The sequence below is a fragment of the Salmo trutta genome, chromosome 2, assembly GCF_901001165.1.
Source record: "Salmo trutta chromosome 2, fSalTru1.1, whole genome shotgun sequence".
Taxonomy (NCBI): Eukaryota; Metazoa; Chordata; class Actinopteri; order Salmoniformes; family Salmonidae; genus Salmo; species Salmo trutta.
Window position 1 is genome coordinate 61792047 of NC_042958.1, and position 13495 is coordinate 61805541.

The window sequence follows — 13495 nt, forward strand, 5'->3', positions numbered from 1 at the left end:
CATATGGAATTGATTTATGATGGTCATACCAAAGATAATTTTGCCATTTTATTTAGAGTTTTAGGACCCCTGTAGGTATATAAAAAAATGAATCAATTATTTGATGAAACATTGAATTTGGCCTTACTGCTATTAGCCCATAGAAATGCATTGAACAGAGAATACAATGTTTTATCTAAAGGAAGTATGTTTTGAAGTGTCTGTCCTATATTTGCGAGATATAAGAAAGCTCAGGAATTTAAAAAAATGGATTTGTACAGTGGAATTACCTGTATACCTTTGACGTGGAAATGCCCTATTTACTACCTTCAGACACTTGTGAACAAACAACATCGTGTTCGTGGGAGTCTTATCTTTCCATAGAGGGGTCATATTCATTTGTAAGCCATACCGTTCAATCGCTACAGACGTTTTCGTCAGAAGAACGATTTTTTAGCTTTCTCCTGGTCTGACAAACACCGCTGTAGATCTGCCACCTTCCTCCTCAGGTGTGAAAGGCCGACATCAGTGAAACATACCTCTAGCTTAGACAGATTTTGATTTATTGTGCCTCGAGAGCAGCATGGGGGGCCATCAAGCAGATCAATTATTTTAATCTTTTTTTATGCCTAGCTCATGAGACCCCTTGATGAAGTGAGGCCTGAGGCAATTGCCTCTACTGTCTAATGGCATGTCTGCCTAATAGTGGCGCTAGCAACGCCAAGTTCATGGGTTCAATTCCATCTGGGATGACAGGAAAATGTATGCATTCACTGCACGTTGGCTAAAAGTGACTGCTAAGTGGCATATATACATTTATGACTAGGTTTTTGCTGTTACAGCCTATTAATATTGATTGTGGCTTTGTGTGAATGCATTATTCTGAGTAAGGCCTATTAGACTTGTTATAGTGTTACCACAGATATTGATTTACTACCGTATGACTACTCTCTTATTTCATTATATTGACATGAAAACCTTGGTAAATATGATTGTTATTGATCTGTATACAAATCGGTAGGTGGTTCTCTCTTTTTTTGGATCATATGGTTCAGCACGTGCCACATAAATGTGATATAATTAATTGGTGTGTGCCTAAATTTTTCCTATTAGACACTTGTACAGTTGTGTATTAGAAATGTGTTTCTTGCATATCCCAACACCCCCCAAGACACCTGCAGAGAGTTGGGGTCAGAGACAGGGTCCATCATTTACCAGAGTCCCTAGAGCAATTGGAGTAAATGAGGCATTCATGTGGTGTCGGAGTAATCGGAAATACTAGATTCTGACTGGGAAGTTTGACTTGAACGACCCTCCAAGTCGGAATTATAAGTCGGAAAGTTTGAGAAACTTTTATTACCAGAGTAGCCGAGTTGTACGGTTTCATCACAGGAATCTTCTCAACTAAAATATGAGAACATAACAGTTTTTGAAAAATACAACCGTATCAATGTTAATAATGCAGCTAGTTTGTCCATATTGTTAATGTTAAGCAAGCTAGCTAACTTTATTATTAGCAAACTTAGCAAGCTTATCTAGGTAGCAAAAAAAATGTATCTTGTCGGTTACGGAATTCAAACCAGCGACCTTTAGGTTACTGGCCCAACACTCTAACCTCAAGGCTACCTGCTGCCCCATACAGTTTATATCAACTCTAAGTCAATAAAAGAACATCTGCTGAAAGTCCATATTATTGTATTGTTATATTACTGATGACCTGTTATTGATTTGTCTCACCACCAGGTCGCTGGAGAGGAAGCTGCAGAGGCCTCTATTGGCCAAGTCCCGGACACTACCCAGCATCCCCCAGTCCCCTACCGTGGCCAGGGTCCACCACTCAGACCTGATTGGTGGGAGTCCTCCTCGCAGGACGTCTTTGGCCAGCAACAGCCATCAGCCCAAGGCCTGCACTTTGCCCCCTGAAGGTTAGAAAACACCTTTCTCTCTCTCACACTCACTCAGTCACTCAGTCACTCAGTCACTCACTCACTCAGTCACTCAGTCAGTCAGTCACTCACTCACTCACTCACTCACTCACTCACTCACTCACTCACTCACTCACTCACTCACTCACTCACTCACTCACACAACCACAGGAAAGGCCTGCTTCACACAATGCTTGTGCTTTTGGGGGCTGTCTTTTAATATCCACAAATAGTGCTTAACCTTTTCCCCAGGCTAATTGTGCATGGAAGTGTCTGGTGAACGAGAAAGGCTTACTTACCTTGAGACATGTGTTAAGATGGTAGCTAACTGTTTTGTGTAAGCGTGTCTCTGTATTAAAAAATACACGGCAACTCTCGAAGCATTCGGAACACGGCACAGCAGCCTTTGGAGAGATGACCCGCTGTTTCCTAGGACTCTCTGACATTCCCGCCAGTGATGCACACCTAGCTCGAATGTTTCACATCCAAACGGCGGTCTGAATACTGACAGAAAACTGCTGCCGCTGTGTATATTTGGTAGCCTACTAGGCGGATGGTCGTCAGTTCAGAGGGGAGGCAGAGCTTGACGAAGCCGTCTGATTCCTGTCAGATATGCGGTGAGACACGTCTTCCAATCTCTTCCCCTCGCACTTCTGTAATTCCCCCGGCGCCTTTGATATCTGATTCCCTTGTTACAAAGCACGCCCGCTTCCCAGACAGGGCACATGTCTGTCTGTCGTGGATAAGTTCTATTTTTACATCAAATGCATATTTCCTTCACCCGAACCGGTATCTCTAGATTGGATAGATGATAAGATGGAAGATGACACATGGAAGTTCAAAAGGCAAGCGCTGGTGATGTAGACAAGCAGTGCATTCGGAATGTATTCAGACCCCTTCACTTTTTCAACATTTTGTTACGTTACAGCCTTATTCTAAATGCATTAAATTGTTTTTCCCCTGTGGTGGTTAATTTCTGTATTACCAAATGAGGAGAGTTACAAACTTCACACACCAGTCAGAGTTATACTTAAACTACATCTTTAATAATAAGAGCTTTGCAATAGCACTGACTTTCAACGATGCACCATTTCTAATGAACCATTGAGAGTCACAACACAAAAGTACAAAGATCTTTTATAGCCAAGATACACCCACCTAGTCGACATAACAAACCACAGATATTTAGGAACAGTTCACAAAGGAAGACTTTATAATGAGAAAGGAGTATCCCGTAGCCAGATAGCATTCACTATAAATTATCGTTCAGTTTGGTCCCTAAGACGAGGTTCTAATCTCGTTCCAGGTACTTCATAACACAAAAACACCAACTCATCCAATGGCATAACTCAATTGTCAACTCTAGATACTCCCATCTCAAGTAAAACCCCTTCTTGACCCCTCTCCTGGACAAGCTCACTGAGGGGAGTGAGTCTCTAGGTCATACACTATCCCAGGATAAGTGCAACATCAGAGAGGACATACAATGGTTCCATACACTGCCATATACCTCCCCCCAATGCCAAAGGAGGGAGTGACTTGCGCACAGACATTATGGAGACAAGTAATTGGTTCCCCATTAATCACGCCATCCCTTCACATGGTTTTAGAATAGGTAAAGACACATTCACATATGAAGACAATGTTCCATCCTGTCCTCTTCCCTTTCTGATATTCTGCATAGCACCAGAGACATGTAAAAGACAAGTCTGACCTCTCCCCTCTCTGGGCCCTAAGTGACTGAACCCCAGCTGAGGGAAGAAGTACAACTGCCAACACTAAAGTCCAAAGGGATACATTCTAATAACAAGTATATCACATAAGCATATTATGCAGATAAGACATCTTAATTATCTATGTTAACCAACTAATTCTGATTAATCCGCCACACCCCTCATCAATCTACACACAATACCCCAAAACAGTTTTTTGGAAATGTTGGAAAATGTATTACAAATAAAACACTTAAATATCACATTTTACATAGGTATTCAGACCTTTTACTCAGTACTTTGTTAGAGCATCTTTGGCAGCAATTACAGCCTCAAGTCTTCTTGGGTATGACGCTACAAGCTTGGCACACTTTTATTTTGAGAGTTTCTCCCATTGTTTTCTGCTCTCAAGTCCGGGCTCTGGCTGGGCCACTCAAGGACATTCAGGGACAGTACTTAGGGTTGTTGTCCTGTTGGAAGGTGAACCTTCGCCCCAGTCTGAGGTCCTGAGCGCTCTGGAGCAGGTTGTCATCAAGGATCTCTCTGTACTTTGCTCCATTCATCTTTCCCTCGATCCTGAATAGTCTCCCAGTCCCTGCTGCTGAAAAACATCCCCACATCATGATGCTGCCACCACCATGCTTCACTGTAGGGATGGTATTGGCCAAGTAATGAGCGGTGCCTGGTTTTGGCCTGAATGCCAAGCATCACGTCTGGAGGAAGAGTTCAATCTTTCATGAGACTAGAGAATCTTGTTTCTCATGGTATGATAGTCCTTTAGGTGCCTTTTGGCAAACTCCAAGCGGGCTTCCACCTGGAAACTCTACCATAAAGGCCTGGTTGGTGAAGGGCTGCAGAGATGGTTGTCCTTCTGGAAGATTCTCCCAACTCCACAGAGGAACTCTGGAGCTCTGTTATAGTGACCGTCAGGTTCTTGGTTATCTCCCTTGGTGGTTCCAAACTTCTTCTATTTAAGAATGATGGAGGCCACTGTGTTCTTGGGGACATTCAATGCTGCAGAAATATTTAGGTACCCTTCCCCAGATCTGTACCTCGACCCAATCCTGTCTCGGAGCTCTACGGACAATTCCTTCGACCTCATAGCTTGGTTTTTGCTCTGACCTGCACTGTCAACTGTGGGATTTTATATAGACAGTTGTGTGTCTTTTCAAATCATGTCCAATCAATTTAATTTACCAGGTGGACTCCAATCAAGTTGTAGAAACATCTCAAGGATGGTCAATGGAAACAGGATGCATCTGAGCTCAATTTCGAGTCTCATTACAAAGGGTCTGAATACTTATGTAAATAACTTATTCCTGTTTTTTTATTTGTAATAAATTAGCAAACATTTCAAAAAATATATATATCTTTCTTATTATAGGGTATTGTGTGTAGATTCTTTATTTAATACATTTTAGAATAAGGCTGTAACGTATCAAAATGTAAAAAAGTGAAAGGGTCTGAATTTTTTCCAATAGGCTATATTTTCTATTGATGGACATGAAGCTATTTTATAGTTTCTTATCAAGTCTTATCTGCTGATAACAAAGTAAAATAGACGTTAGCATAGATAAGACTGGCATACTTTGCAAAAGTTTGACCTACAGCCAACAGGCTTGGCTATAGCCTACTTTAAGAGTTAGGAAATAGGCCTAAATGCAAGGCAAATGGAAACTATGGAGCACCCTCAGTGCAAAAATCATTTAATAGATAAGTGAATGTTGGTTGTATATGGAAAGTCGTATCCAAACTTGACTTTTTGCTGCACTGTGAAAGGTATGGCACAAAACAATAACAGCATTAAACACCAGCTCCCCACATTCCAGAGGCTTCTCTGTGAAATTATCACCCACGCGCCACATTCCCAGTCTCCCCGGCAGACCTGACAACTGTCAGAGAGCCGTCAGCAGGAGCGGAGGGGTCGCCAGTTCAGCGCGCCAGAGGCTAAGTCGGAGCAGCCTGACTCATTTGACTCTCCGACTCGCCTGACACTCTCCCCCAAAAATATGTCCCCATAAAACCGAGCCATCACCCTGAGTCGTTCCTAATAAATTCGGTGATATGTTCCATTTGGGAATATGAAAGTTTAACGTGATTGATGATATTATTGTGTCTGTCAGGAGGGCTTTTTCATGTGCCAGCGTATTTGCTGTTTAAAGGGAACGAGCTAGCACGGCTTCCCTTTGAAACAGGAGGCTCCCTGAAAGTTTCCTTATTGTTCTTGCAAGAGGCAGGCAGGCAGGCATGCAGGCAAGGCATTAGTTTGGGAGATATTTTCTTAGCAGCAGTATAATCTTTCATAACCCACTCTAGGGCCACCCTGTGCCAGTCAGCCTGCCGGAGCTGTCACTATGTGAGTCACTGAGCCGACTCGCTCCCTCCCCCACTCTCTCCTCTTATTTCCCACTGTATGACTGCAGGGGGAAAGAAAGAAAATATTTAAGAAGAATGAAGAGGCTAAGGCAAGTAGAGTAGAAAACACATTTAAAAAATCCAAATTAAAGGAGAAATAGGCCCAAATCAGCAAATGTCTGATTCAGAAACAGTTGTTGTGAACCCTTCTCTTTCTTGCCTGCTCTCTCGCTCTCTCTCTCTCTCTTTTTCTTATCTATCAGCTGTAGTTACATACACCCGAGACCCGATGACAATTAAACATGACCCAACCCTGACCCGAGGGACAAGTTAGAATTTCAGACCTGCACCCAATCGGGCACGTGTCGGGTCTCGGGTATATTGGGTCAACCTGGACCCGTGAAGACCTCTAATTGTGTAATAAGCCTGTGTGTAGCTGGTGTAGAGGAGTCAGGCGCAGGACAGCAGATATGAGTAATAAACGTAATTTACTCAAAGAATCAATAATACAACGCAATAATCTAGCCCACAATAACGGACTGTATTACATTCAAACAATCACTCACATACAAACATGGGGGAACAGAGGGTTAAATAATGAACAAGTAATTGGAAACCAGGTGTGTAAGACAAGGACAAAGCAAATGGAAAATTAAAAGTGGATCGGCGATGGCTAGAAGGCCGGTGACGTCGACCACCGAACGCCGCCTGAACAAGGAGAGGGACCGACTTCGGCGGAAGTAGTGACAAATTGCTACTAGGGCCAAAGCTTTATAAAATGTTATTGCTAAAGCCAATGCTTTATATACCATTTTGTTATTAGTACAAGGGTCAATCTTTTGTAGAATGTTACTAGTACTAGGGCCAATCCTTTCTAGAATGTTATTAGTATTAGGGCCAAGGCTTTGTAGAATGCTAATCCAAAACCAGTTTTTTTCACATAATTTGGTTATTGATTATTATTATTGTTGCAGCACCAGAACAATATAACGTTTTGTTGTGTCCTGGAAAGTTCTTGAGAGCAGTTTGATTAAATAGAGTACACAGTATTTGTACGATCAGACGCTCAAAGTTCGACTACAGCCCCAAGGCCTCCTCTGGCAATCAGGACCCCATGTGATAATCCCTATTCATTTACTTTCAGTGAAATGAAAGTACTTAATTGCTCTTCTTTTGTGACTAATGCTCTTTTACCAAAACAGTATGTGCAAACAGTCTCTCTCTTTGTCTCTCTCTCTCTCTGTCTCTCTCTCTGTATCTGTCTCTCTCTCTGTATCTGTCTCTCTCTCTGTATCTGTCTCTCTCTGTCTCTCTCTTTCTCTCTCTCTGCCTTGCTCTCTTTCTCTCTGCCTCTCTCTCTCTGTCACTCTCTCTGTATCTCTCTCTGTCTCTCTCTGTCTCCCTGTCCCTCAGGATGTGTTTCTTCACTCAACCTCTGTTTTACCACGGCATAAATCCTTCAGCCCTATAGCACTTTAATCCCACCAGCCTACTTCTATTCCTGATGATCACAGAAAAAAAAGAAGTAAACCATCTACTTAAGCCCATCAGAGTAACTGAGTGCTTCCATTTGAACCCACCCCCCCCCACCCCCCGAATTCCTATTTAAAACATTTTTTTTTATATGTGCCATCTCTGGTGCAAATATTAAATTCAGACAGAGTTGAGTCTTGTGCCATGTTTGTTGCCTAGCAACCGGTGTCATTGGCTGCGGAGCGCCAGACATGACTGCGGAGCATCAGACATTCCTTATTCAAGTTCCTTAATAACCAGCCTCTCCATTAAGCATCAATGATTGGCCTTTCTTCACCACAAGCATTCGAGCAGTTCAGAGGAAGATATATATAAAATCCCGAGCACAAAGAACACGGACAACAAACAATGCTTATATACAGGTGTCGTCAGATCCCAGTGTCTTTTCTATGTCAACAGTATAGATGCTAGTCTAGTGATTTAGACAGTTGACATAATGTCCCCCTGAAAGTTAGACAGCAGCGTTCGCTCACTGATTAATTGATTCCAACAGCAGACATGCACTATAGCTCTCATGTTGCGTTGCGTCAACGCTAGTCAGATGCTAGTCCAGGATGTTTGATGATGGATTGATGTCAGTAGATATTAGTTTCCTGTGTGTTTGACAGGTGCTCATGTGACGTCAGAGCTCATAGAAAATACCAGTCACATCCTTCACGGTCACGGAATATTTCTATATTCTGTTTTACGAGAAGCAATTATATGAAGGGTGGGGGTGGGGTATAAAATTACTTTGCTCCTCCTAAAGCGATAGTTCAGAGTTATATCTGTATTGCTTAATGATCTGGAATATAGTTAATGGAGAGGGAGGATTTGTGTATTTATTTGTCTTGACTTGTCTCTCTCGCTATCTCTTTCTCTCTCTCCCCCCTCTCTCTTCCCCCTCTCTCTTCATCTCCCCTCTGTCTCCCTCCACCCCCCTCACGCCATCCCTCTCTTCCAGGGGATCTGTGGCGTCTGGAGGACGACGTGGAGGGCGAGGAGGAGGCGGGGCGTCTGTGTGCCGCCGCCCGCCCCCGCTCACAATCGCCCTTCTCCCACTTCCGCACGCGCACCGCATACCTGCGCAAGAGCGTCTCCGTGGACGACCCCCTGGGCATGGTAGACTACTGCTCGTCGGCGCCCCTCGAGGGCAAAGGCAGTCGCGGCGGCAAGGGCAAGCTCAAGAGGAAGTTTGTAAGTACCCAACTTCCTGTCTTTCCTTTCAAAAGAGCATAGAGAGATCATCCCAGCCAACACACAACCACCACAAAATGTTGGCTCAAAGTTATGGGTCTCAATGTGATATCAGTCTTTTTAGTTCAAAAGACAACCTAGAGAATTCTGTCCCTTTTCAAATGACTGTATTTGTCAAGTATTTGTGATTGTGTCATCCTTCACTTAACTGTGCACATGTAAGTGTTTGCCAACGCACACACACACACACTGGTTGACCTCAGAAATATACACTACCGTTCAAAGGTTCGGGGTCACTTAGAAATGTCCTTGTTTTCCATGAAAGGATACATGAAATTAGTTGCAAAATGAATAGGAAATATAGTCAAGACAAGGTTATAAATAATGATTTTGAATTGATATAATAATTGTGTCCTTCAAACTTTGCTTTCGTCAAAGAATCCTCGACTACAGCCTTGCAGACCTTTGGTATTCTAGTTGTCAATTTATTGAGGAAAGATGAAGAGATTTCGCCCCATGCTTCCTGAAGCACCTCCCATAAGTTGGATTGGCATGATGGGCACTTCTTACGTACCATACGGTCAAGCTGCTCTCACAAGAGCTCAACAGGGTTGAGATCTGGTGACAGTGCTGGCTACTCCATTATAGACAGAATACCAGCTGACTGCTTCTTCCCTAAATAGTTCTTGCATAGATTGGAGCTGTGCTTTGGGTAATTATCCTGTTGTAGGAGGAAATTGGCTCCAATTAAGCGCTGTCCACAGGGTATGGCATGGCATTGCAAAATGGAGTGATAGCCTTCCTTCTTCAAGATCCCTTTTACCCTGTATAAATCTCCCACTTTACCACCACCAAAGAACCCCCAGACCATCCCATTGCCTCCACCATGCTTGACAGATGGCGTCAAGCACTCCTCCAGCATCTTTTCATTTTTTCTGCGTCTCACGAATGTTCTTCTTTGTGATGCGAACACCTCAAACCTCAAATGCGAACACCTCAAACTTCTGTCCATAACACTTTTTTTCCAATCTTACTCTGTCCAGTGTCTGTGTTATTTTGCCCATCTTAATCTTTTATTTTTATTGGCCAGTCTGAGATATGGCTTTTTCTTTGCAACTCTGCCTAGGCGGCCAGCATCCCGGAGTCGCTTCGTCACTGTTGACGTTGAGACTGGTGTTTTGTGGGTACTATTTAATGAAGCTGCCAGTTGAGGACTTGTGAGGCGTTGTAAGGGCTGTCTGAAGAGAGAGTGGACCAAAACGCAGCGGAGTTAGTGTTCATCATTTAATATATAATTGAACAATGTGAACACTATACAAAAACAAGAAAAGAGAAAACCGACAGCCAACAGTCCTGCCAGGTGCAAACACTAACAGAAACAAGAACAATTACCCACCAACCCCAAAGGACAAGTAGGCTACTTATGTGTGACTCCCAATCAGCAATAACCCTCTACAGCTGTGCCTGATTGGAAGCCACACGGCCAAAATAAACGAAACAAACCAACCTACACACTTCTCTTCTGCCACGTCCTGACCCAACTACACCCTCTACTGGTCAGGACGTGACAGGCGTCTGTTTCTCAAACTAGACACTCTAATGTACTTGTCTTCTTGCTCAGTTGTGCACCGGGGCATCCCACTCCTCTTTGCATTCTGGTTAGAGCCAGTTTGCGCTGTTCTGTGATGGGAGTAGTACACAACGTTGTACGAGATCTTCAGTTTCTTGGCAATTTCTCGCATGGAATATCCTTCATTTCTCAGAACAAGAATATACTGACGAGTTTCAGAACAAAGTTCTTTGTTTCTGGCCATTTTGAGCCTGTAATCGAACCCACAAATGCTGATGCTCCAGATACTCAACTAGTCTAAAGAAGGCCAGTTTTATTGCTTCTTTAATCAGAACAACAGTTTTCAGCTGTGCTAACAGAATTGCAAAAGGGTTTTCTAATGATCAATTAGCCTTTTAAAATGATAAACTTGGATTAGCTAACACAGCTAGTGTGAAGGTTGCTGATAATGGGCCTCTGTATTCCTATGTAGATATTCCATAAAAAAATCAGCCGTTTCCAGCTACAATAGTCATTTACAACATTAACAATGTCTACACTGTATTTCTGAACAATTTTATGTTAGTTTAATGGACCACAAATGTGCTTTTCTTTCAAAAACAAGGACATTTCCAAGTGACCCCAAACTGTTGAACGTAGTGTAATTAGTGTTCAGTCTCAATAAAGACTGAACACTAAGGATTTTGTTGAAAAGACTTTCAGGGCACACAGTAGTAACTAGAAATTGACCTCAAGTCTACAACACAACCAGACGGTTCGGGCCAAATGTGTCCCTTCTGACAGAAATAACTCAATCCCCCTGATTGACTTGATTTAGTGACATGTTTCACATATGGACAGTCCAGGGATATTTTACCCCCGAAGAAGTGACCATACCAGACACTTTTGGATAACATAAATAGGAAACTAATATAATAATAATAACAGTAGGCTTCACCAACATTAGTTTCCATTCATACAATGTTTTGGGTAAATTTCCACATTAGATTTGCTGTGGGAAATGAGGAAATACTTTATTTCTATTGCACGGATGCTTGTCAAATAGATAAATCACCCGTAGTCTGTTAACCTTTTACTGCAGTGGGTGGAATCAGGGTCACACAGAGTGATTCTTAGTAGTCTCAAACAAATCTACTTTGCAACAAAAGTACACACCTCACACACATGGTTATGGGCTTAAAAAAGAAGACACCTGTACCATGTCAGAAATAGAGTTGAAATGTACATTGTGATGCAAACTCAAAATGTAATACATCACAGAAGACTGAAATATAACAAAACTGTTTGACAACACCTGTTTTTTTTAAATAATCTTTATTAATTCTGAAATCATGAAAAATATTAATAACATTCCACCCATGAGACCAAAGACGGCGCTTTTGGTCATTCACTGCAGGAAAGGGCTGCGAAAGGACCACGTCGTTCTCTTGACAATACCAACCAGAGGGCGAACACACAGTATCTTGAAAGACTTTGGTTGCAAGCAGGACTAAGGCAGAGAGGAAGAGGCGAAGCGAGAAGGCTCACTCTCACCAAAATCTGTCCAGAATAAGCTCAAATGCGTTTCTATGGCCTTAATATGCAGACCTGAACTTGTCACCTGTCTTCCTGCTTTTGGGACGACTCCCATTGTTAGGACGGAGATATGAGCATCTCATCATTATATGTAGATCTCTGAATAAGGTAACACCTACATAATCTTTTAGGGAGCGGTAAAGAGGTGACCTATAATGGTTGCAATTGAGATCAGTTGTGCGGGTGAATTTGGCACGTATTGATGGTTTAACGAGACATCAGCTGGTTGCAATATATTTGATTATTCTGAAAGGCTCCATTTTGTAGGCTACCTGTTAGCCTATCCATTGTCACATGACGAAAGGTGTGAAAACCGACAATAGGCTACTGTTTGTGTTTCCCTGGCTGAGTTGACGAGCTGTTTTGGGCCATCAGTTGATTGACGTAGATGTAGGTCCTACTGTAGATCAATCAACTTTCCTCCAGTGGGGATGCTCACCCCACATTTTATAGTTAGGCTATGTATATTTTGCAGAGGTGGGTAGAATAATGAAAATCTGTACATACGTAAAGGACAGTTACTTAGACTGTGATTCTGTCAAGTAAAAGTAAATGTATCCTACTTAAACTACTCAAGTAAGAGTGAAAAGTATCTGATCAGAAAACAACTTAATTAGTACTAGTTACAAATTGAGTTAGTACGTTTTTTATACCTTATGGTAAACTGTGATAGCAAACAAAAAGGACAAGAACTTAGTGAAATTGATTTGACATTCATTTATTATTTCAGTCTGCCAGCGCCATTTTGCAGATGTCCTCCAGCACCGGTAGTCTCGAAAGAAGACTGACCGCAAACAAAGTCCATAGGCTGTACAGTTTCAATTACGGTCTTATTCAAAGTTGACTCAATCAATGTGCTCAATTTCATAAAAAGGTAAATGGTACCTGACATTGGAATAATAAAAGAAATGTAACAGCATTAATGAAAATGTATTCCACAATATCATTTCAAGGACATGTGATGGTGAATGCGTACTAAAGACGTTTACGCCAAGTGCGATGTTTAATTATCCTCTCCGAATGAAATCCGGTAACTGTTACAACAGTCAAACAACAATCAATATCGACATTCCTCTGTCAGTCGTGTTACTAGTGTGCAAATCAGACACAGGTCAGCATGCAATAAACATGAAGGTCGGTATCCAGGTAAGAATCATACAGTGCAGACATCAATTGCCATAGTCAACTCAATCATCTTTTTCCTCCCTAAGGAAGGATTTACCCGTCATCCTCCTTCTCTTCCGAACCGCTCCTTTCCACTTGGAAGGGGATTTTCATTTTCTTGGCTGGCCCATTCTCCTCCCCCTCGGTGGTGCCGCTACAAGCTGTAAATAAAAAGACACTAACAATAGAATGGATTTCTAGTACATGGCACAAAAAGCTTACTAAGATGATACACTGACTGTATTGACAGATGTGCTTATAGGCCTCGTCATAAAAACAGAAGGACATTTCAGAGACACACAAACACACCCAGAGTGAAAGAGAGAGCGCAATGGAGTGACAGGATGCTGCGCCGGACTGGCCGGTTGATCTAGCTAACGTTAGCTAGCTGCACGGTTGGACACTGCAGCTAGCTAGCGACCGTAGCCAGCTTATCTGGTGGCAACCTAATGTGATAGCTATTGCCACACACATCTGATTCATCTTTTCAGTGTTTATGTCGGTGA

General features: G+C 42.4%; 1 protein-coding gene across 2 annotated transcripts in view; it reads left to right on the top strand.

Moving 5' to 3' along the window:
• Positions 1-13495, top strand: part of ankfn1b (ankyrin repeat and fibronectin type III domain containing 1b) — a 293724-nt gene that overhangs the window by 99210 nt on the left and 181019 nt on the right. For both annotated transcript variants that reach the window (XM_029710105.1, XM_029710113.1), the window contains 2 exons: positions 1723-1904; positions 8448-8680. In XM_029710105.1, coding sequence (XP_029565965.1) covers positions 1723-1904; positions 8448-8680 — 415 coding nt within the window. The remainder of the gene's footprint in view (positions 1-1722; positions 1905-8447; positions 8681-13495) is intronic.